This window comes from Lithobates pipiens, unplaced genomic scaffold (assembly GCF_037356315.1).
Source record: "Lithobates pipiens isolate NorthernLeopardFrog02 unplaced genomic scaffold, aLitPip1_a1.2 Scaffold_8, whole genome shotgun sequence".
In the NCBI taxonomy this organism is placed as follows: Eukaryota; Metazoa; Chordata; class Amphibia; order Anura; family Ranidae; genus Lithobates; species Lithobates pipiens.
In genome coordinates, this window is record NW_027507903.1 from 104,594,953 (window position 1) to 104,616,107 (window position 21,155).

The 21,155-nt window shown below is 40.9% G+C and overlaps 1 protein-coding gene across 1 annotated transcript in view; it reads left to right on the forward strand.

Moving 5' to 3' along the window:
• Positions 1-21,155, forward strand: part of LOC143963016 (uncharacterized) — an 82,568-nt gene that overhangs the window by 36,963 nt on the left and 24,450 nt on the right. The window contains exons 6-13 of the mRNA XM_077472557.1: positions 556-665; positions 777-841; positions 2,499-2,644; positions 4,798-4,922; positions 9,856-9,911; positions 11,776-11,927; positions 14,510-14,613; positions 17,613-17,677. Coding sequence (XP_077328683.1) covers positions 556-665; positions 777-841; positions 2,499-2,644; positions 4,798-4,922; positions 9,856-9,911; positions 11,776-11,927; positions 14,510-14,613; positions 17,613-17,677 — 823 coding nt within the window. The remainder of the gene's footprint in view (positions 1-555; positions 666-776; positions 842-2,498; positions 2,645-4,797; positions 4,923-9,855; positions 9,912-11,775; positions 11,928-14,509; positions 14,614-17,612; positions 17,678-21,155) is intronic.

Below are 21,155 nucleotides of genomic sequence, written 5' to 3' on the forward strand. Positions count from 1 at the left end.
GTCGTTTTTACTAGTAAAAAAATAAATAAAAACAAATATCCCATAGTTTGTTGATAACTTTTGTGCAAACCAATCAATATACACTTATTGGGATTTTCATTACCAAGAATATGTAGCAGAATACATTTTTTTTTTTTATTGGATATGTTTTATAGCAGAAAGTAAAGAATATTGTTTTATTTTTATTTATTTTTTCAAAATTGTCAGTCGTTTTCTTTGTTTAGAGTGCAAAAAAAAAAAAAAACACAGAGGAGATCAAATACCACCAGAAGAAATCTCTATTTTTGGGATAAAAAGGACGTACATTTTATTTGGGTTGCGTTGCATGACTGCGCAATTGTCAGTTAAAATAATGCACTGCCTTATCGCAAAAAATAGACATGGTCAGGAAGGGGGGTAAATCTTCTGGGGTTGTCTGGCTGTTGCGGGGGAAGGACCTGCACTAATTTAAGTATATATTTATGCTGCTATTATATAATCTATTATTTTTAGTCATGATCTATGTTATAATACTTCTTTTTTTTTTTTCTTTTTTTTTTATTATTTTATTTACAGATATTAGCCAGGCCAACCTTCCTCCACTCAATATATCTGTAAACTTTCTTATTATGACACCATATAATACCTCTGCCAATGAAACACTCAGAAATCTGACAATTGATTGGGTAGGTTATAATAATTGTTCTAAAAACAATCTCAAATGAGAGCTTTTTGTGTGTCCATCTACCTATCTTTTTATATCTCTATATATAATTATATTTGTTTGATCTTTATAGGTGCAAAATGTCCTACTAGTGCTTTTAAATGGGACAGAGGCAGCAAAGCCAAATATTGTATTTACGTAAGTAAAGGAATTTATTTTTATTTTTTATTTTACTGTGATTGCCTTGTAGACATACTAGACACAGTCATAGACCTTCCCTTTTTAGATTGTAAGCTCAAACGAGAAGGGCCTTTGATTCCTCCTGTATTGAATTGTATTGTAACTGTACTGTCTGCCCTGTAACTGTAACTGTACTGTTGTAAAGCACTGAGCAAATTGTTGGCGCTATATAAACCCTAAAGTCCGCTCATTTTGAACGCGTCTCCAGGTAGCCAGGACTAGCGAAGGAGGCGTCGCTGGCCCCGTCACCTGGTATGGACTTAAAGGGGAACCCCTACACCAAAAAAACGGAGTGGGGGTCCCCCCCTAGGTCCATATCAGACCCTTATCCGAGCACGCTACGCGGCCGGCCAGGAAAGGGGGTGGGGACAAGCAAGCGCCCCCCCTCCTGAGCCGTGCCAGGCCGCGTGCCCTCAACATGGGGCGGCCCCCCCACCCCAAAGCACCTTGTCCCCATGTTGATGAGGACCAGGGCCTCTTCCCGACAACCCTGGCCGTTGGTTGTCGGGGTCTGCGGGCGGAGGGCTTATCGGAATCCGGGAGCCCCCTTTAATATTCACAGCGCTGATGCCTTCAGCCAATCAGGTGATGGGTATTAGATTCACACCTTTTGGTTGGCTGAGAGGGGGTTCAGTGTTAGAAAAGCGAATATTAATTTGCTTTTCTAACACATCTGAATGGGCTCGTAGCGCAATTCTCTGTGCCACGAGTTCACCCTTTTTGAAACTCATTAGAGCCTATGGCTTTAATCAGGTGCTGCAAAAACACCCCCCGCGCTGGAATTCAGGGACCCGGCATCCGAGAAGGGGCCAGCTCCTGAATAGGGCAATGGATAGGTTCATGCTATGCATGACTCCATCTATACTACACAGAGGGGGGTGGCTTGATAGAAGGGGCAGCCCCCGAGCGTCCCTAATGGACGCACCGCCACTGGTCTAAAGGTGTCTCTTTTGCTCCTCTATACAGAGTGGAGACAACCTTAGACAGGAAGTATGTTTTTGGCCAAATCACAAGGCCATAACCATAGGTGTGCATACCTATTGTATTAGGGTGTGCACCCCAAAGCTCAAATGCTCTCTGTTTCGAGACAGAGAAAGGAACTGAGGACAGAGATTCCCCGGTCCCTTTCTCTATAGCCTCAGCTGCACAGGACAGTGAATGAATGGGAAGTGCTCTGTGCTGAGCGGCTTCCTGTTCATTCACAAACTGAAGCATAGTAAACATGGTTTATTATGTTTCAGTTATATATGAACACAGTGAGTGATCGGTACTGATCACTCTTTGTGTTCATTCAAAAAAGGAAGGGGCCGGTAAATGTATGTATTCATTGGCCCCCTCCCCTGTTCTCCATCCTGAAATGGGGGGGGGGGGGGTGGCCAGGCAGCAAGGGGAATCTGTGTCACACTTGGGGATTAAGGTGTACCCAGGCACACCCGGCAAACCCTGTGTGCATGCCTATGGTGATAACAAACAATGAAGAAAAAATAAAACAAATGCAGCCGCCACTTTTAAGAATTGGTATGCTGCAATATACTACAGTTTTGTGTTCTATACCATTTTAAGTTACAGTAACTTACCTATGCCATGTCTCACCTATATTTCATCTATATTTCAGCAACAATGGAGGTTGGACATATACCACGGCTAATTTCTTTATAAATTCTATCAATTTACTGAGTGAAACCACAGCCCTGAATAATCTCACAGCAACTAGAGGAAATGCCAATTTCTCTATTGTTCCAGGCACATTGACGGTTAACGGTAAAGACTGCATTATAGTTTCGTAACTCTTTAGAATTTAAATATCTATAAACAGGGCTGTGCCACCCATGAGGGCAATTGAGGTGGGCCTCCTGGAGACCTGGTGGGGTAACATGCTTTCATACAAACAAATATTTTAACATTGCCCACACAAATTACAATCTACTTTAGGTTTATTGTCAACTATTTTGTAGACATACCTAATATATATTAGTATACATCATAGTATAAGTAAAGGCAAAAACATTCTTTTTTTAGATTCAGATAGCGTGGAGATCACCTCGCGAATCTCCCTAATGGGCACACAGACAGCATTAAAAACCTGATTTTGTTTTTTTAATGCTGTCTGTGTGCTCGTTTACTATTCTGGAATGTGAAAGATTCACCCTATTTGTTCCAATTAGCGTTATTACTGAAAGTTAAAAGAAATCTTGGGTTGTCCCTAGAATAGATGGGAAATCTAATGGGGACACTAATTCTGGTGAAAACCAGTGATCCTCTCACTTTGAAGGGATTGCCTCTCACTTCCTGTTTTGGCAATGGGACAGGAAGAGAAGGAAAATCTCATTAATGTGACACCGAAGGCTAACAAAAACCTGAAAGGGGTTATAACCCTCCTTTTACTCTAACCAACAAAAAAAAAAGTTTTGCATTTTTGTATTACTTTAAATGGATAGTGTAGGTCAGCGATGGTGAAAGTTGGCACCCCAGATGTTTTGGAACTTCATTTCCCATAATACTCCACTACACTGCAGAGTGCCAGAGCATCATGGGAAATGTAGTTCCAAAACATCTGGGGTGCCAAGGTTCACCATCACTGGTGTAGGTCATACATGAGCTTTTGGTAAATCAGAGATTATACACGTGAGACCAAATTTAAAAGGTTCAGAAATTTGTTTCTTACTCATACTCATACTTAGTTAGGTTGAATAAAGACACCTGTCCATCCAGTTCAACCTGAGTGAGTGTCTACAATTGTCCCTATCCCTGTACATTGCACACTCACATTGGTTCCTACCCTCAAGGAGCCCACAATCCAAGGTCTCCATTCATATACTAGGGCCAATTTTGGACAGAAGCCAATTAACCTACCTGCATGTCTTTGGAGTGTGGGAGGAAACCGGAGTACCCGGAGGAAACCCATGCAGGCACAGGGAGAACATGCAAACTCCAGGCAGGTAGTGTCGTGGTTGGGACTCAAACCAGCGACCCTTCTTACTGCTAGGTGAGAGTGCTAACCACTACACCACTGTAGCCCTAATGTTTTTGCTTTTATAGCAACAGATCTGATTCTTGACAGATTTTAAGGAGAAAATTCTGAGCTGTTATTAGTAAGACAGGTTCTTCTTTGAGGACAGCTGTATGCTCAATGTGGTGCTACTCATTCTGAATGGCTTCCCGTGCACCAGAATTCACATAAGAATTGATGTGGTGCCCTGCATTGTAAAAGAAATTTGAGATGGATAGGCTGCCCTATTCGCCAACCTTTCAGAACTCACGGAATATAAAATCACAATTTTAAATCCTGCGGACCACTAACTTGAATCTTGCATGCCTTCTACACATAGTTAGCTGTCTCTCTGCCTCCCGCACTCTGTATCACACTACTTCCTTAAACAGACTCCCTATTGGATCTTCCCTCCTTATTCCGCTCTGTGCTCCCTCCTGCAGTCTGTGATCAGCGCTGTCATTAGAAGTCCCCTCCTTCACCTCCTGCTCTCTGCACTACTCCCGGCGCCTCCCTCTGAGTTTACAGGTACCGGAACTGCAGAGGAGGTATCGGGCATCAATGCATACTGACAGTATTGAATGTCAGCACACATTAAGAACACTGGTAACATTAGGTGGTATACATCTGCCACAATGTTCATTTGCTGCAGAACCCCCTGGGGACTACCAACATTTTTTGTAGACTATCAGTGGTCCACAGACCAATGGTTGGCGACCGCTAATCTAAGACATTGGTAGGGGGAAATGTCTGAATGTTTTTACAAAGATTCTTTACAGAAAAGTTGTATTATTCTTCTATTAGTGGTCATCTTGCATAACAAAAATGGAATGTAGTCTCAACATAGGATCAATTAATTATAGATGTCTTATTTATTTTTATTTGTATTTTTATAGAGTTCTTGTTTTTAATTCTACTATTCCAGGTTATAATCTGACCTTTAATATAATCAGCTTGTCTCTGGGAATACTGAACCTATCACCTTCATCAGACCTGACTGTGAAATACAGCAATGCTTTTCAAACAAATGCGGCGGCCATTGGAAACTCTGTAAGATATCATTTATTTATTTTCATATTTTAGTGGTGATAAATCCAGTCACATCCTGGCTTCTTACAGCTCTTTGAAATTCCAGTAATAAGATAATTACCAGGAGTCCTTTAATGAGTTGCCATTGCTTACCTCCCATGTGCCAATCCCTTTTTTTTTTTTTTATATATATATCTTTATTTATGAGCATATAGAAAACATAGTACTGAATCCATAAGAACAACAGACTCCGATATAATTCTGGTTACATAAAAGAGAGTCTAGTCTCAAAGAATTATCGCCCAGGCAATATCAAATAGCTTCTATAATCCAGGAGCACATTAGTTTACTTTCTTAGGCTTTTTTCCCCCTTTATCTCACCTGGTGATCCAGCCAGTAACTCGCTTGTATTAAAGTGGAGCTCCACCCTAAAGTGGAACTTCCGCTTATCGGAAACCTCCCCCCCCTCCGGTGCCACAATTGGCACCTTTCAGGGGGCAGGGGGTCCAGATACCTGTATAATACAGGTATTTGCACCCACTTTCGGGCATAGATGACCACAGAATCTGTGGGTATTTACTCCACTTCCTGTCCCTTCCCCGCTGTCTGCTGGGAAACGCACAGGTCCCAGAGACAGCAGGGACCATCCGTATTGCGCGGCGCATGCGCAGTAGGGAACCAGGAAGTGAAGCCGCAAGGCTTCACTTCCTGATTCTCATAGCGAAGATGGCAGCGGCAGCACCCGACAGCCGAGCGACAGGTTGGCTTTGGGTGCCAACATTGTGTGTGCGCTGGACAGGTGAGTGTCCATATTTTAAAAGTCATCAGCTGCAGTATTTGTAGCTGCTGACTTAAAAAAAAAAGAAAAACAAAAAAAAGGCATAACTCCCACTTTAAGCCTGCCATAGTAGGAAAGATGTTTGTTCCTGCAACCACAGTCGACTCGCTCGATCCCAGCATCAACACAGTCAGTATTTATAGGTGAATCCCTCCTTTGGAGTCATTGTGTTCTCCTGGAGGTGGGGGGCAGGGGAACCCGACCTGGCCGAGAGAGAACAGTGTTGACTGCTGGAGGCAATAAAAGAAGCAAGCAATAATCACATGTAAAATCTGACAGGCTGATTGTACCCATGTTGACTGATTGATGAAGGCTGGCCATACACGGATGCAAAATCTTTAACCGCTTCAGCCCCGGAAAATTTGGCTGCTGAATGACCAGGCCACTTTTTGTGATTCGGCACTGCATCCCTTTAACTGACAAGTGCTCAGTCATGCGCTACTGCATCCAAACAAAATTGATGTCATTTTTTTCCCCACAAATAGAGCTTTCTTTTGGTGGTATTTAGTCATATCTGTAGTTTTTATTTTTTGCATTATAAACAAAAAAAAGAGCGACAATTTTGAAAAAACGCAATATTTTGTACTTTTTGCTATAATAAATACCCCCATTTTTTTTTTTTTTTTTTAAAAAGCTAATTTTTTCTCAGTCTAGGCCGATATGTATTCTTCTACATATTTTTGGTAATAAAAATCACAATAAGCGTATATTGATTGGTTTGCACAAAAGTTATAGCGTCTACAAAATAGGGGATAGATTTATGGCATTTTTATTATTATTATTTTTTTTACTAGTAATGGCAGCGAGCTGCAATTTTTATCGGGACTGCGACATTATGGTGGACACAGCGGACACTTTTGACACGTTTTTGGGACCATTGGCACTTATACAGCAATCGGTGCAATAAAAATGTCACTGGCAGGGAAGGGCTTAAACACCAGGGGGCGATCAACTGTGTTTCCTGTGTTCTAACTGAAGGGGGGGATGGGACTGTTTAGGGGAGATGACAGATCGCTGTTCATACTTTGTATGGACGGGCGACCTGTCTCTTTTCCCTCAGAGATCCTGGTTCTCAGTGTGTCTCGAGTGATCACCCAGCCGTGCCATTCTGCCGCAGTAAAACTGCAGCGGCTGGTCGGCAAGTAGTTAATGTGCAGACTGAATGTACCAAGTTGATCAATCAACTTGGGTACAACCAGCCTGCTGGATTCTCTTGCAATTGCCCCTGGTGGCTGCTACATCCGTTATCAATAATCACTGTCTCCCCGATAAAGGTTTTACATAATTTAATAAAAGCTAACCATTGTAAATACCCCTGTCGGGCTTAAATGTCTTGTCTCGACCCTCTTAGCTGACACTTTTGCTGGAAATCTTGGTCTTTTAAAGTAAGATGAAAAATAACAGTCTAGATCACCAGGTATAAATAAAGGGGGGGAAAAGCAAAGACAAAAAAACAAATGCAACCACTACATCTAATGATTGGTAAACTGCAATTAAGTGGTCTTCTTGGGTTTAATACAGTTTTAAGAAGATGAACTGTGCTTGGAAACTGTAGAAGGAGTCATTGCTCTGACTCATTTGGTTGTGTGTGAAAATTTGAGTTGCATCTATTGAGCTCTGTAAACAAAATACTTTTTAGTGAAACAGGTAAGCAAAGCTGGGAAAACATGAAAAGTAGCCAATGGCTGTATATGTAATATGGCAAATATGTATACAGGTAAATGTGACAGAAATACACTGTGTGTGTGTGTTTGTGTGTGTGTGTGTGTGTGTGTGTGTGTGTGTGTGTGTGTGTGTGTGTGTGTGTGTGTGTGTGTGTGTATGTGTACATGTTTAGTTAAAAAAAAAAAAAAACGGGTGCTGCCATGATGGGTCTGCAACAGGTGCTTTTTCAATTTTAAAGACTCATTCTTGCTGGTAGTTAGAATCTTTAATATTTGCAATCAAAATGAAGGTTTCATATATAGAATGGGCTGTCAGGTTTGTAAATATTCCCAAACTGGGTCTGTTTTACAGCCTGCTACCATTTTGCTCCTCAATAGAGGAAAAAAGCACTTCAAGCCATGTGCAGAAAGATCACAAGGTTTATTAGCTGCTTAGAAGGTTTCACTTGTATTTTTACTGCTTGCCCTTACTCCTCACACTTATGCCCTGTACACATGGCTGGTTTTCCCATCAGAATAAACTCTGAAGGTTTTTCCCATGAAATTCCGCTGAAACTGTCGTGCGTACACACGATCACACCAAAGTCTGACAGTCAAGAACGCGGTCACGTATAAAACGTACAATGGGACTAAAAAAAGGAAGTTCAATAGCCAGTAGCCAATAGCTTCCATCTCGCACTTGCTCCAGAGCATGCGTCGTTTTTGGTCCGTCGTAACAGCATACAGACGACCGGTTTTCCCAATAGGAATTGGTTCCGTCGGAAATATTTAGAACATGTTCTCTTTCTAGACCCGTCAGAATTTTCGACGTAAAAAGTCTGATGGGGCATACACGCGAGCAGAATATACGATGAAAAGCTTCCGTCTAACTTTTTCTGTCAGACATTCCGCTCGTGCGTACGCGGCGTTAGAGTCTGGTACAGATGCATTTCTCTCCAAACAATCATATAGTTGTTTGTAGTGTACATAGATTTGCAAAACCGTGGGATAAAGAAATATTCCTGAACTTTGTTTTATCTCCACGGTTACTGTGAAATTGTGTAAATGCATCAAAACAGTGCATGTCATCTCAGCTTGCAGAGCTTGGATTCATGGAATGAGTTTAGCAAAAATCGAAATATTGCAGAATATACAGCCTCATGCTACATAACTAAGCTGCATTTCATGCTGAATAACCTAATTTATTAATGTAGCTTAAATAGAAAATTATCTTTAGAAAGATTTTCGCTCCAAAAGCATTTTATTCAAATAAATTTGATTAAATCATCGATTTTTATCCACCCTAGTTTCCGTAGCTAAGCACGCCCTTTTGTCTGCATGATTTAGCTAAGCTTTAAATGATAAAAATTTATTAAATATCATTTTTGGTTTGTGCTGCTCAGATACAGTTAAGTTTTGCTTTAAATTGATATTAAAGCTTCATTCTATTAAATTAAAACAACAAAAATGGTATACTTACCTTCTCTGTGCAATGGTTTTCCACAGAGAAGCCCCAATCCTCCTCTTCTGGGGTTCCCTGCTGGTACGCTAGGCTCCTCCTCTTTAGCAATTGACCCCGGTGAAAGCTCCTTTCCATGGGGACAACCGTGCAGGCTTGCTCCTGAGCCTCGACACAGAGTGGGCGACTCTGGGCTCCCCCCCTCGCTCTCTCGACACAGTATTTGATTGACAGCAGCGGGTGCCACTGGGTCTCGCTGCTATAAATCTGCCTAGGGAGGAGGGAGACATCGGTGAGAGCTGCTGCTCTCGTTCACATCACTGGATCGAACTGGGTTCAGGTAAGTATTTTAGGGTGTGGCAATAAAAGTTTTTTGTTTAAATAAAATACTATAAAACTTATAGCGGTACACCAATGTGACATGTTTGGTTTTCACATTGTTGAGGACCTACTATGCTTTCATGCCACTCGCAGGTTTTGTCCTCCTTTTATATATGTGTGCCTAATGATAGCAGTCCTAAGCAGGGGCAGACTGACCATTGGGCCACTCGGGCACTGCCCGGGGGGACCATGCCACTAGGGGGCCCCATCAGGGTTGCCAGCCTCAGTAAAACCAGGGACAGTATGTAAAAATTTGTGGGTTTTTATTTATTTTTTTACATCTGTCTCTGAAACGTCCCTTACCAACATCCTTATGGTCTAAAAATCCTAAGATTATAGATTTCCCACCTCTCCAGTACCTTCTCAGCCAATAGAAACATGTCTGTGTATACTGTGTGGCCCCATAATCTCTGATTGCCTTGGGCCCCCATAATCTCCTATTACCCGGGGGCCCCATGAGTTGTCAGTCTGCCCCTGGTCCTAAGTGTCTGCCACTGGACTTTAACCAGACTGTTATATCCTATTGTAACCCTAATTGCTCCTTGTGTTAGATCTCTCCTCTGCTGTATATATCCTAATATTCAAGAAATAGCAGTTATGGGACTCCATCTCACCTCTCATTTTACTTTACAGTTCAAAGACATATTTGGGCAACCTGAGGACGTGGGACCAGTGGTAAACGCATTCACGTAAGGAGAAATTTTATTAAAACTCCTTTTTAATTAACTCAGAGGTACTTCTTTACCAAATTGATTTGCATGTTGCATTTGGTTTATATGTATAAAATGTCACAATTTTTTTTGATATAAAATGTATATTTATTTTTCATCTACTCAAAGGCTCATGCACGCTGGGCTTCAAAATATGTCGCTTTTTATAGGCATTGACTTTTTTTTTTTAGCCTGTAAAAGCACCTCTATGTTAGGCCGATGTGCCCATGCACACAGAGGTGTTTACAGATGTATTAGAAGAAGAGCGTTTATATGCTGGAAAAAAACCCCACACCAAAGGCGCATTCAGGAGAGGAGCCGAAGAGCAGAAAAAACACGGAACATACCTAAACGCGCATAACTACTACACACCTTAATGCATTCTAATGGCCAGAATAAATTCATATTCTGGCCAATAGAGTGCATAATTGATCAAATGCTAGAGTAAGTGTGATATACAACTTTTAATGCCCTTTTCAGCAGCATTTTCCTGCCAGTTCTGGCATTCAGAGGTGCTTTTACAGATGCCCCATGTGCATTCATCCTCTATAATGCTAATTTCCATCCTGTTGGGCTAAAACAGTGGCCTCCAAAGTGCGGCCCATGGGCCAAATGCAGCCCTTTTGTTTGTCTGAATCCATCCCTTAAGGTGCTGTTCTTCCCACTGATAGAAGGCACTATTCGCCTCACAGACAACACATAAGGCTTAATTCCTCCCACTGATACCAATGATGGGGCATAATTCCTCCCACTGACACCAATGATGGGGCACTATTCCTCCCACTGACACCAATGATGGGGCACTATTCCTCCCACTCACACCAACGATAGGGCATTATTCCTCCCACTCACACCAATGATGGGGCATTATTCCTCCCACTAACACAGATAATGGGGCAATGTTCCTCCCACTGACACCAAGAATGGGGCACTGTTCCTCCCACTGACACCAAGAATGGGGCACTGTTCCTCCCACTGACACCAAGAATGGGGCACTGTTCCTCCCACTGACACCAAGAATGGGTCACTATTCCTTCCACTGACACCAACAATGGGTCACTATTCCTCCCACTGACACCAAGAATGGGTCACTATTTCTTCCACTGACACCAACAATGGGGCACTATTCCTTTCACTGACACCAAGAATGGGGCACTGTTCCTCCCACTGACACCAAGAATGGGGCACTATTCCTCCCACTGACACAAAAATGGGGCACAATTCCCCCCACCAACAACAATGACAGTTCACCGTTCCTCCCACTTGCACCAAAGAGAGTTCACCATTCCTCCCACTGATGTACTGTAAATGTCGGAACCCACTGACACTGACCAATGGAACACTATTCCTCCCACTGACATCAAAGAGGTTTCAACATTCCTTCTGCTGATATAAATGTTGGAACTCTATTTCTCCCACTATCGGCAACACTATTCCTAGTACTGACACCAATGATGGGGCATTATTCCTCCACCTACGCAGACATTGTTTACTGACACTGAGGCATTGCCTACTTCCATTGGCCCCAGTCTGGCCCTCCAAAAATCTGAATAACAGTAAACTGGCTCTTTGTTTGGCGACCCCTGACCTAAAGCTATACCAATCTCATCTAAAGCCAGAATTTCTCATAATTTTATTAATAAGCTACAAATCCCATCACAACCTTTCATTTGGTGTTCTAGATTCTTTAGTCTTTTTTTTTGTATGATTTATCAGGCTATACGATACTATTTTGTTTCTACCATGTTGTCCAATCCTTATTTTTCTCTGTGCTTTATACCAGTCGTTACCCTTTTTTTCCCCAAGATTTTCCATAAAACTTAACACTCTCTTTCCCTTACAGCAATGATTCACTCCCTGTAACTGCATCTGTCGACCTGTACTTCCTAAATGTACCAATAAACAAGACTTCAGTTGTCAAGCGCATTATGAATAACAGGGCCATTTTCAGCAACAGAAATATTGTTTTGGACCTCTTTTCCCTGGATCCCACAGGTGAGACATGAGTAATACAGTAATTGCACGTATTATATTAAAAAAATAAAAATAAAAGTGAACTTAAACTCAACATACATTTTATTTAAATATATTTCTCAATAGCCACAAAGAATATAAATTAACTTTCACCAAATACATTTGCAATCCCAGATATTACATTGTAAAGATAGCAGTGACATTATCACTGTATATAGCCGGTGCAGAGCGCAGATCTGTGGGAAGTGACCCAGCAGGCACCATTCACTAAAGGCTGCCTGCAAAAAAGTATAGGAAGATCCTGTAAAGGTAAATTTCACTCAATTTACAGCACAGATCTGGAAGAAATACACAAAGCAAACCAAAGATTGAAGTAAGAATACACAAGGCTTTACATAATATTTTTTTATCCCAAAGTTCAGCTTTACCTGTAAGTAATTACTGCCCTAAACACTACAATAAATAAAGCTTTATGGGAAGAATATTGCAGCATTTACTACCCAAAAATGAACATGCTAAGCAATTTATAGAAAGAAAAAAAAATAGGAAAATCATAAAAATCACCAGCTTTCCTTTACAAGTTCCATCCATATTATCCACATTTTTGGAATGGGTCAAGACTTTTAAAGATTTGTCTTACCCAGCTTATACAGTATCTGCTGTATAGTGCTTGTGTGTCGAGTTCTTTATAGCTTTTGAAACATGCTGCCATTTTTATCTCTCTAATATCAACAGAACATTGGGGAAATACTTGAAATATCCAAACCTGCACTATCAATTTTTCAGAATTTTTTTACAGATTTTATATATTTCTATTTTGGACCTTGGGTACACTTTCTGATTGTTACATTACATGGTAAATGTATGATGCGATATGACACATCAAGCATGACACTACAGATGTCATGCATGAATTATTTCATATGATATAACAATAGTTGTCACGCTCATTGTGGTAAGCCAAAGCTATTTTCCTAGATTAATTGTTAAATTGTATTATTAAATGTAATATACATTATAAATATATAAATTATTATAAATAATATATATTATATACATTTTATAAATGCTAAATTATTATTAATTATAAATTAAATTACATTATGTACACCCAATCACAAAGATTTCCTAAAAGCTATAAGCTTCAACTTGTGACTGTAATTTTAAGCATTACTTACAATCTTTTAGATCTGCATAGTTCAATTATAAATATCTGGAAAACCTACCCTAAAGGTCATTGTTCAGGCACTTCCTGTTACCAGGTGATAACTGTCTTCCAACTGTGTTCCTGCACTGTCATCTAGTTATATGCACACATTAAAGTGATTGTAAAGTCTTGTTTATTATTTTTAACAAAAAACAAATGTTATACTTACCTGTTCTGTGTAGTGAATTTGTACAGGGCAGCCCAGATTCTCCTCTTCTCGGGTCCCTCTTTGGCTCTCCTGGCCCCTCCTTCCCCACAGCAAACAGCTTGCTATGGGGGCACTCGAGCTGCAGCTCCGTGTATGCATTCAGACAAGGAGCTGCAGCCCCATCCCCTTACTCTCCTCATTGGCTGACTGACTTTAACACCAGCAGGAGCCAATTGTGCTGCACTGCTGTTTCAGCCAATGAGGACGGGAGCCCCAGCCAGCCCAGACAATCCTACAACGTTGCTGGATAGAGATGGGGTTTAGGTAAGTATTAGGGGGCTGAGGGTGGCTGCTGCACACAGGCTTTTTATCTTAATGCATAGAATGCATTAAGATAAAAAACCTTCTGCCTTTACAATCCCTTTTAAAGTGGTTGTAAACCCTCATATATACCCAGTGAGGTGACTTGCCTCAGATGATACACAGAGATTAAACAAATGTTCCTACATATTTTTTACTTATTTATCTGTAGTCTTCTCTTGCCTACATCCCTTCAAGAGTGCAGATTGTTTAAAAAAAAACATTTTCCACCTGTCAGCAGCACAGACGAGGGAGTGGAGGGACTGTAGTAACAGTGTGTGACAGCTGATTGGAAGAAAGGTACACCCCCCACACACACACACAGCAGAAGAACTGTGTTGTGAATAGATTAGTTCCGTTCAGAGCTCCCTTCCAACACAAATGTATTTCATGTGTCGGAAAATATTCTCAGAAGGGCTCTCATGCTGATAACAGAGGAACAAAGCACCAGAGAGAAAGGACATGTAGAGCTTTGGAGAGTGATAAGTAAACACTGTAGATATACAGTATGTGCTTCTCTCAAATTCCATGATTGAGGTTTACAACCACTCTCTACGATAATTCAATTATAAGTGGCCCTGTGAATATACATTTCCCAGGCTTGGTTGGCCATTGTCACTTTTAGGAAGCTGGTTTAGAGCAATGATGTGCCACAGTTGCTGGGAGAGTGAATGTAGAAAAAAAAAAGAAAGAGGCTTGGGGAGATCAGCAGTGTTAAATTGCAGAGATGGATGAAAACAAGGTGAAAACATGGTATTGTTTATAGCAAATAGTGCTTAGCAAATTTAATATTGTCCATTCAGGTTTTAGATCTACTTCAAGAAGGAGAAAATATATAACAAAAAATTTGTTTAAACTATTCATTACATTTTTTTTGCTTCATTGTAGCCGTTGTGCAAGTGAAATGCACATTTATACAAAACTACGTATCAAGTCTGTCCAATATGTCTTCATTGGAAGCCGTCGCCCTCCAAAATAGTCTTCTGAATTTGGTATGTCCCGTGTGATTCATATTCTGTAATCAGTATCACTGCCAGAAACTCAGGTGTTTTGTTGTATGGCATAGGAAAGAAAGGCAGTCCATCCCCTTAATTATATAGCAGTGGGGAAGAAAATCGCATGAAGTACCTGCTCTATCCTTGAGTTACTCCTCTACTTTAGTGATCTGCCACTGGGGCACTTTACCTTCCTATCTGCAGATATAAGATAGCCCCCTGCCTCACTATGACATTGTCCAAGCAAGGTATTTGGCTGCTAAGGAACCTAGAACTCTATTGTGGGAGATAGAGAGGTTACACGCCCAATAACCAATAATACTGGGTATTTGCAGGCAGGGACTACATGGGATGGATCTTAGCATTGGGGACATCAGGTAAGGGTAAGAAAGGGTTCTTTTACATTAACACTCTTTTTTTTTTTATTATTTACATTATTATTTTACAAGAACATTGTGAATGTTAGTGTCTAACTGTGAATGCATGAAAACATCTACACTTCAAGTGAAATATCTGGCCCTTGAGGCCCAATAATACATTATTGTGAAATACATAGTTAATAAAAATGTGGCAGTGTTGCCCTTAGCAGCCAATCAAATCCTGGCTGGTATGTGTCAAATGCTGATTTTTACAATAATGGCAGGAACCCACATTGTATTTGTTATATAGGGCATTAACTAGAGATATGTGTGCACTGGGTATAGAACTTGGAAAAAAAAACACCTCCTTGGAATAGTTTAGGCTACATTCTGTTTCAGAAAAGGTTGTAACCATGTGCCACATTACAGTGCCCCTGGTGCTTGACTTATTGGCCAGGACAAGGGTAACTTTGGCAAAAATGTGACACGCTATAATATTTTGCATGTAATGTTGCATCTGCCTATCTGCCTTCTTAACAAGAGCAACTCATGTGCTCCTTTAATTAAAATTATACTCTTCAAAAGTGGTATGTGTGTGTGTGTATATGTATATGTGTATGTGTATATATATATATTATTTTTTTATATATAATATGTGTGTGTATATATATATTATATTATCAAAAGTATTGGGACACCTGCACATGAACTCGGATGAGCACGTTAAGGGTGGAGGGACTTGATTGGCCTGACCTCAACCAGATAGAACACCTTTGGGATGAATTAGAGTGGAGACTGCGAGCCAGGCCTTCTCATCCAACATAGACGCACTTCTAAACCTTGTGGACAGCCTTCCCAGAAGAGTTGAAGCTGTTATAGCTGCAAAGGGTGGGCCGAGTCAATATTGAACCCTACGGACTAAGACCAGGATGCCATTAAAGTTCATGTGCATGTAAAGGCAGGCTTCCCAATACTCTTGGTAATATAGTGCGCGTGTGTGTTTATATATATATACACATACATAGTGCTATGCAATGAGCATTCCAGGAATTAAATGTTCACATAATATATACTGTGTGTGTAGTAAAAAAAAAAATACGTTAAAATATATATATATATATATATATATATATAATATATATATATTTTTTTTATCTCACAAAAGTGAGTACACCCCTCACATTTTTGTAAATATTTTATTATATCTTCTCATGTGACAACACTGAAGAAATTACACTTTTCTACAGGGGTGTACTTACTTTTGTTGCCAGCGGTTTAGAAATTAATAGCTGTGTATTGTGTTATTTACAAAAATACTCACTTTTGTGAGATACTGTACACACACAGAGTATAAATTATGTGACAATTTAATTGCTGGAATGCTCATGACATAGCACTATGATGGTGAGTCACAGAGCCATTTCCATGCTCTAACTTGCACTCGACAGGGTTGCAAACTCAGTCTTTAGGGTAGTAGAAGAAATAACACATGAGCTGGTAGGTTGAAAATGAGTGTCTGGGATCTGGAGCAGCGGATAACATCACATTTGTCAAAAGTGCAAGTGAAACTTTAACTCTGTTATCACAGACTTATGGTGAACATTCCATGAAGAAATCAAATGTGAACCCTCATATACTCATGCTGGTGTGTTTGTTTTTTTTAATTTTTATTTTTTATCACGAGGGGATAAAAACAGTATCTGTTTTCTTCTGAATAAAATAGTTATTTAAGCTTTTAGAACTGCTTGCACCTAACTGATATTTAGGGTTGCCACCTGTCCAGGATTCACCCGGACAGTTCGGGTTTGGAATCATGTGTCTGGGTTTCAGACTGTCTGAAACCCGGACACATTATTTAGACTGGACTATGGCTTCCCAGCAGGATTGCTGGCTGCAGTTGTCTCAGCTGAGAGTGTCTGTTACACTCTTTCACACTGCCTAAAGGCAACACTAACAACCCCCCCCCCCCCCCCCCAAAAAAAATAACACACAGATGGGAGAGGAGAGAGGGTTTGATCTGCACCTCTTACCCCATCCCTACCCCTCTTTGTCTTCTCTCACTCAATTCCCTGGTGCTGTGCCTCAGAAAAGGAAAGTTGGGGCCGGAAATTTCAAGTCAAGCAGCCTCAGATACATCTGGATGAGAGGTGCTATCAAAGGGTGAGTGAGCTCATCATCCATCCCTGTCTGTGATTGAAGTCTCACCCCCCTTCTCTCCCCTGCCTCTGAGTAAGTACACAAAGGTAAATTAGGGTTCTCGGAGCACCCCTTACATCAGAGTTCCCCTTTACACCAGAGGCCACAGTGTTTCCCCTTACATTAGAGTCTTCTTTGTACATCAGTGTTCTCAGTGTTCCCCCTTAAATCGGGTTTTCCAGAGCACCCCTTATGTTAGAGGCCCCAGAGTTCTCCCTTACATCAGAGTCTGCAGAGTCCCCCCTTACAGTGAAAGGGAACTCTGTGGACTCTGATGTAAAGGGGGACTCTTTGCTGTGCGCCGCTAAAGTGTTCGGGTTTGACTTGAACAAAAGGTGGCAACCCTACTGATATTTGAAAGCGAGTATCTGTGTTGTAATACTTTTAAAATGTCTTAGGATATCTCACTTGTGAATTATTATTATTTTTTATTTTTTTTAGCTAACACCAAACCTGCAGAATATATACAACAACAGCTTACAAACACCACCATTAGTGATCTTCAAGTAAGCCTTTTTTATTTACTAAATTCTGTTAAATTTTTTTATTGCTGTCTTTGTGTTGTCACCAGAAAAAGGAGAAATAAAATTATTAAAGGGCAACTCCACTTTCGTGGGGGAAAAAAAGAAAAATTATAATATAACGTGTACAATTGCGATACAAGTCATATTGTAATTGAATGTTATTAAAAAATACCTTTCCCTTTCAATCTGAAGCCGCTATAATTTTCTATAAATGCAAAGCAATATGGCTACATGGAGTTGTTCTGTACACAATGTGTACTGACCACTCCCCAGAAACATAAATTCCTGTTTGTGTGATTGGCTCACCAATTTTCCCAGAGGCCTGCCTAAGATACAAGTCAGATTTCAGGCATCCCTTGCAGCAAAAATGTTGTTTTTGGTGAGATATTTTCAATAGGAACACGTTTAAAGGGATGCAGGCCCAGCAGCTTTCCTCATTAGTGCCCTGCAGCTGCCTGATAATTATGAAACCGCTCTCATTAGACTCCTTTCACACTGAGGGCGCTTTTCAGGCAATTTAGCGCTAAAAAAAGCACCTCTCAAGCCTCCCCAGTATAAAAGCCGAGTGCTTTCACATTGGGGCTGAGCACTTGCAGGACCGAAAAAAAAAAAGTCCTGCAAGCAACGTCTTTGGGGCCGTGTGGCAGCGGTGTATACACCGCTTCTAAACCGACCCTGCCATTGAAATAAATGGGCAGCGTTGCAGAATCGCCTTCAAATCGATTAGTCAGCGGCACTTTGCGGGCAGTTTTAGCCCTTTCCTTGGCCGCTAGCGGGGTTAAAACTGAGAAGAGCCGATATAACAGCAGTAAAGTGCCACTAACTAATGCAGCCCATGCCCCACTGTGAAAGGGGTCAGGCTCACTCAGCCCAGGGGTCTAGAAAAATGCACATGGATTTCTTCTGAATAACAAAAGGTAAGAATCTGCAACAAAGGTCGTTATACTCATTGCAATGTACATAGATCACCCAAAAGGGAATGTTTTTTTTCTCAACAAAAGTGGAGTTACGCTTTACATGAGAACCCACAGGACAGATAGTAAAGGGAAATTTCCTCAATTAGGCACAGATGGCAAAAAATAAAAAGTTAAATTAACATTACCAACTGCAGTCAGTATGAAAATACATGCTGGCTTTCCTATGCAAGCATATAACTAAATGTCTCCTGACATCATTCTTTGAAGAAAAGGTTACCTAGCCTTCATATTTTAAACTGATGATACTAGACATGAGAGCACAGCCTGCCCAGTGTGGTCAGTTTTCTGGTTGTGCTGGAAGGAGAACCTGCCTGTCCTCCATTTGTCAAGATTTGTGCTGATAAGCCCCTCTACCCTTCTCCCCCCTCCTGCCACAGTTCTTTACTGGGAAGATCAATGTCCCAGATGGCAAGTAATTGATATGCAAGTTTGAAAATGACTTGCTGAGCTATTGCTAGACTTGCCAGGCTTCACAAGTTTGTTGCACAATGGGTGCAGGTTTGCATTGTATGACTCCAGATAAACTTTCTTTGCAAGCATTCTGCAAGTCTGCTGCAAGTTCTGGTTCAGTTGTGTTGTGCAGTAGTCATCCCACCACAGGGGTCACTGTGGCTGAATTGTCATGCTTTAGACTTACAAAGCTATTGCTATAGACTCACTAGTATAACTTTGCTCTTGCCAGAGGCATGCCACACAAATTTGCTGCATATTGGAAAAGTGTTAACTAGAAATTTTCAAGTTTAAGTGCTCGGCAAGTGTACAACTTGCCAGTGGAAATTTTCAGCAAGTTAACAGACTTACAATTCAACACTGCCAGAAATGTGTGGCAAGTTATCCTTGCTATCTGGGGTGTTGCTCTTTCTTTGCCTCCTATTGACCAGCTCCCCTGCAGTCTCCAGCCCCAGCATTTTAAACCCCTTACACAGTTGAGATAAGAGATCATGTAATCACTTAGGCCCCTTTTACACTGGTGGAGTCTGCCAGTGGATCCACCTGCTCAGCAGGGGATCTCTCCGCTGATCCCCACTGATGCAGAGCGGCCATGGACACAAGTCCCATGAGGCATTGCAAGGCTGACAGTTACAAGCATGACTCCCACAGGCAGAGGCATGATGGGACTTGTAGTTTCGCAACAGCTGAGGGCCGCCAGTTTGAGACCCCTGCTCAATGGCTGCATGTTTCCATCCGACTATCATCGGATCCACCAGATGGATGGGGAACTGAACCCTATCCGTCTGTTTTTAGTGCACAGGATCAGATCGGATATCGGTGGGTGTCAGGTCCATTGGCATCCGCCGCTCCATAGAGAGAGCAATGGATGGTCCGATCAGGTCTGCCTTTCAGTTTTTCAGGCAAACCCAATCAGACCATCAATTTCTCTCTATGGAGTGGCGGATGTCAAAGGACATGACACCCACCGACATCCGATCAGTCCATCCGTGTGAAAGAGGTCTTATCGAAAAAAAAAAAAAAAGCATTTTATATCTATATGTTTTTATATCTATACACAAAAGTTTTGTCTTACATCTCTATTTTAAAATGAATGGGATGTTTTACAAGGTAAGGAGTCACATATACTTTATATTAGCTTTGGTAACCCATCTATCAATGCATATATTATTGTGTTGAAGGAAATATCTCAATCAGGACTCCACCTTTTAAAATATAAATTTTTACTGTTCATGTTTCCATTTAAAATATGGCAGACAGGGGCATGTCTGACCGTACTGTTATGCGCCGAACACACGAGCAGATTTTCCAACGGAATTCCGCTCAAGCTTGGCTTGCATACACACGTTCATCCAAGTTCTCTGAACTTTCGACTGTCAAGAACGTGGTGATGTACAACACTACTACGGGCTGAGAAAATTAAGCTCAATGCTTCCAAGCACCTGTCTAATTGTTTCTGAGCATACGTAGGAATTTGTACAGATGATCAGAATTTCCGATCGGAACTTTTTCCGATCGAAAAATAGAGAACCTGCTCTCAATCTTTTGCTGGCAAAAGTCTGATGGAGCATACACACGGTCGGAATTTCTGAGCAAAAGTTCACATCCGAAGAAAATCCCAATAATCTCAGAAAATACTGTTATCAGTCACCACATCCCAAATAGGTTATACAGAAAAGGAGAAAACCCCCAATAAAGCGGGACTTTATAAATCCCCTGAAGAAGGGCAGGATTTGCCTGAAACGATCGCTGGGTTGGACATTTGTTCGAGCCTTTTTTATTCTATATTATGTTTGTTATTATATAATTTTTCTAAATGCTTTATATGTATATTATATGTATATTTAAAGAAACGTTTGTACTCAATAAAATATTGTATTAATATTTGTTATCAGTGTTTTCAGTCACTTATAAAGTCCCGCTTTAAAAGTTCACATCCTACTTTTGCTGCCAGAATTTCTGATCATGGTGTATGGGGCTTTAGATTCACAGAGCAACAGTCTTGCTTACTACAAAGAGCAAGGAAATTAGTA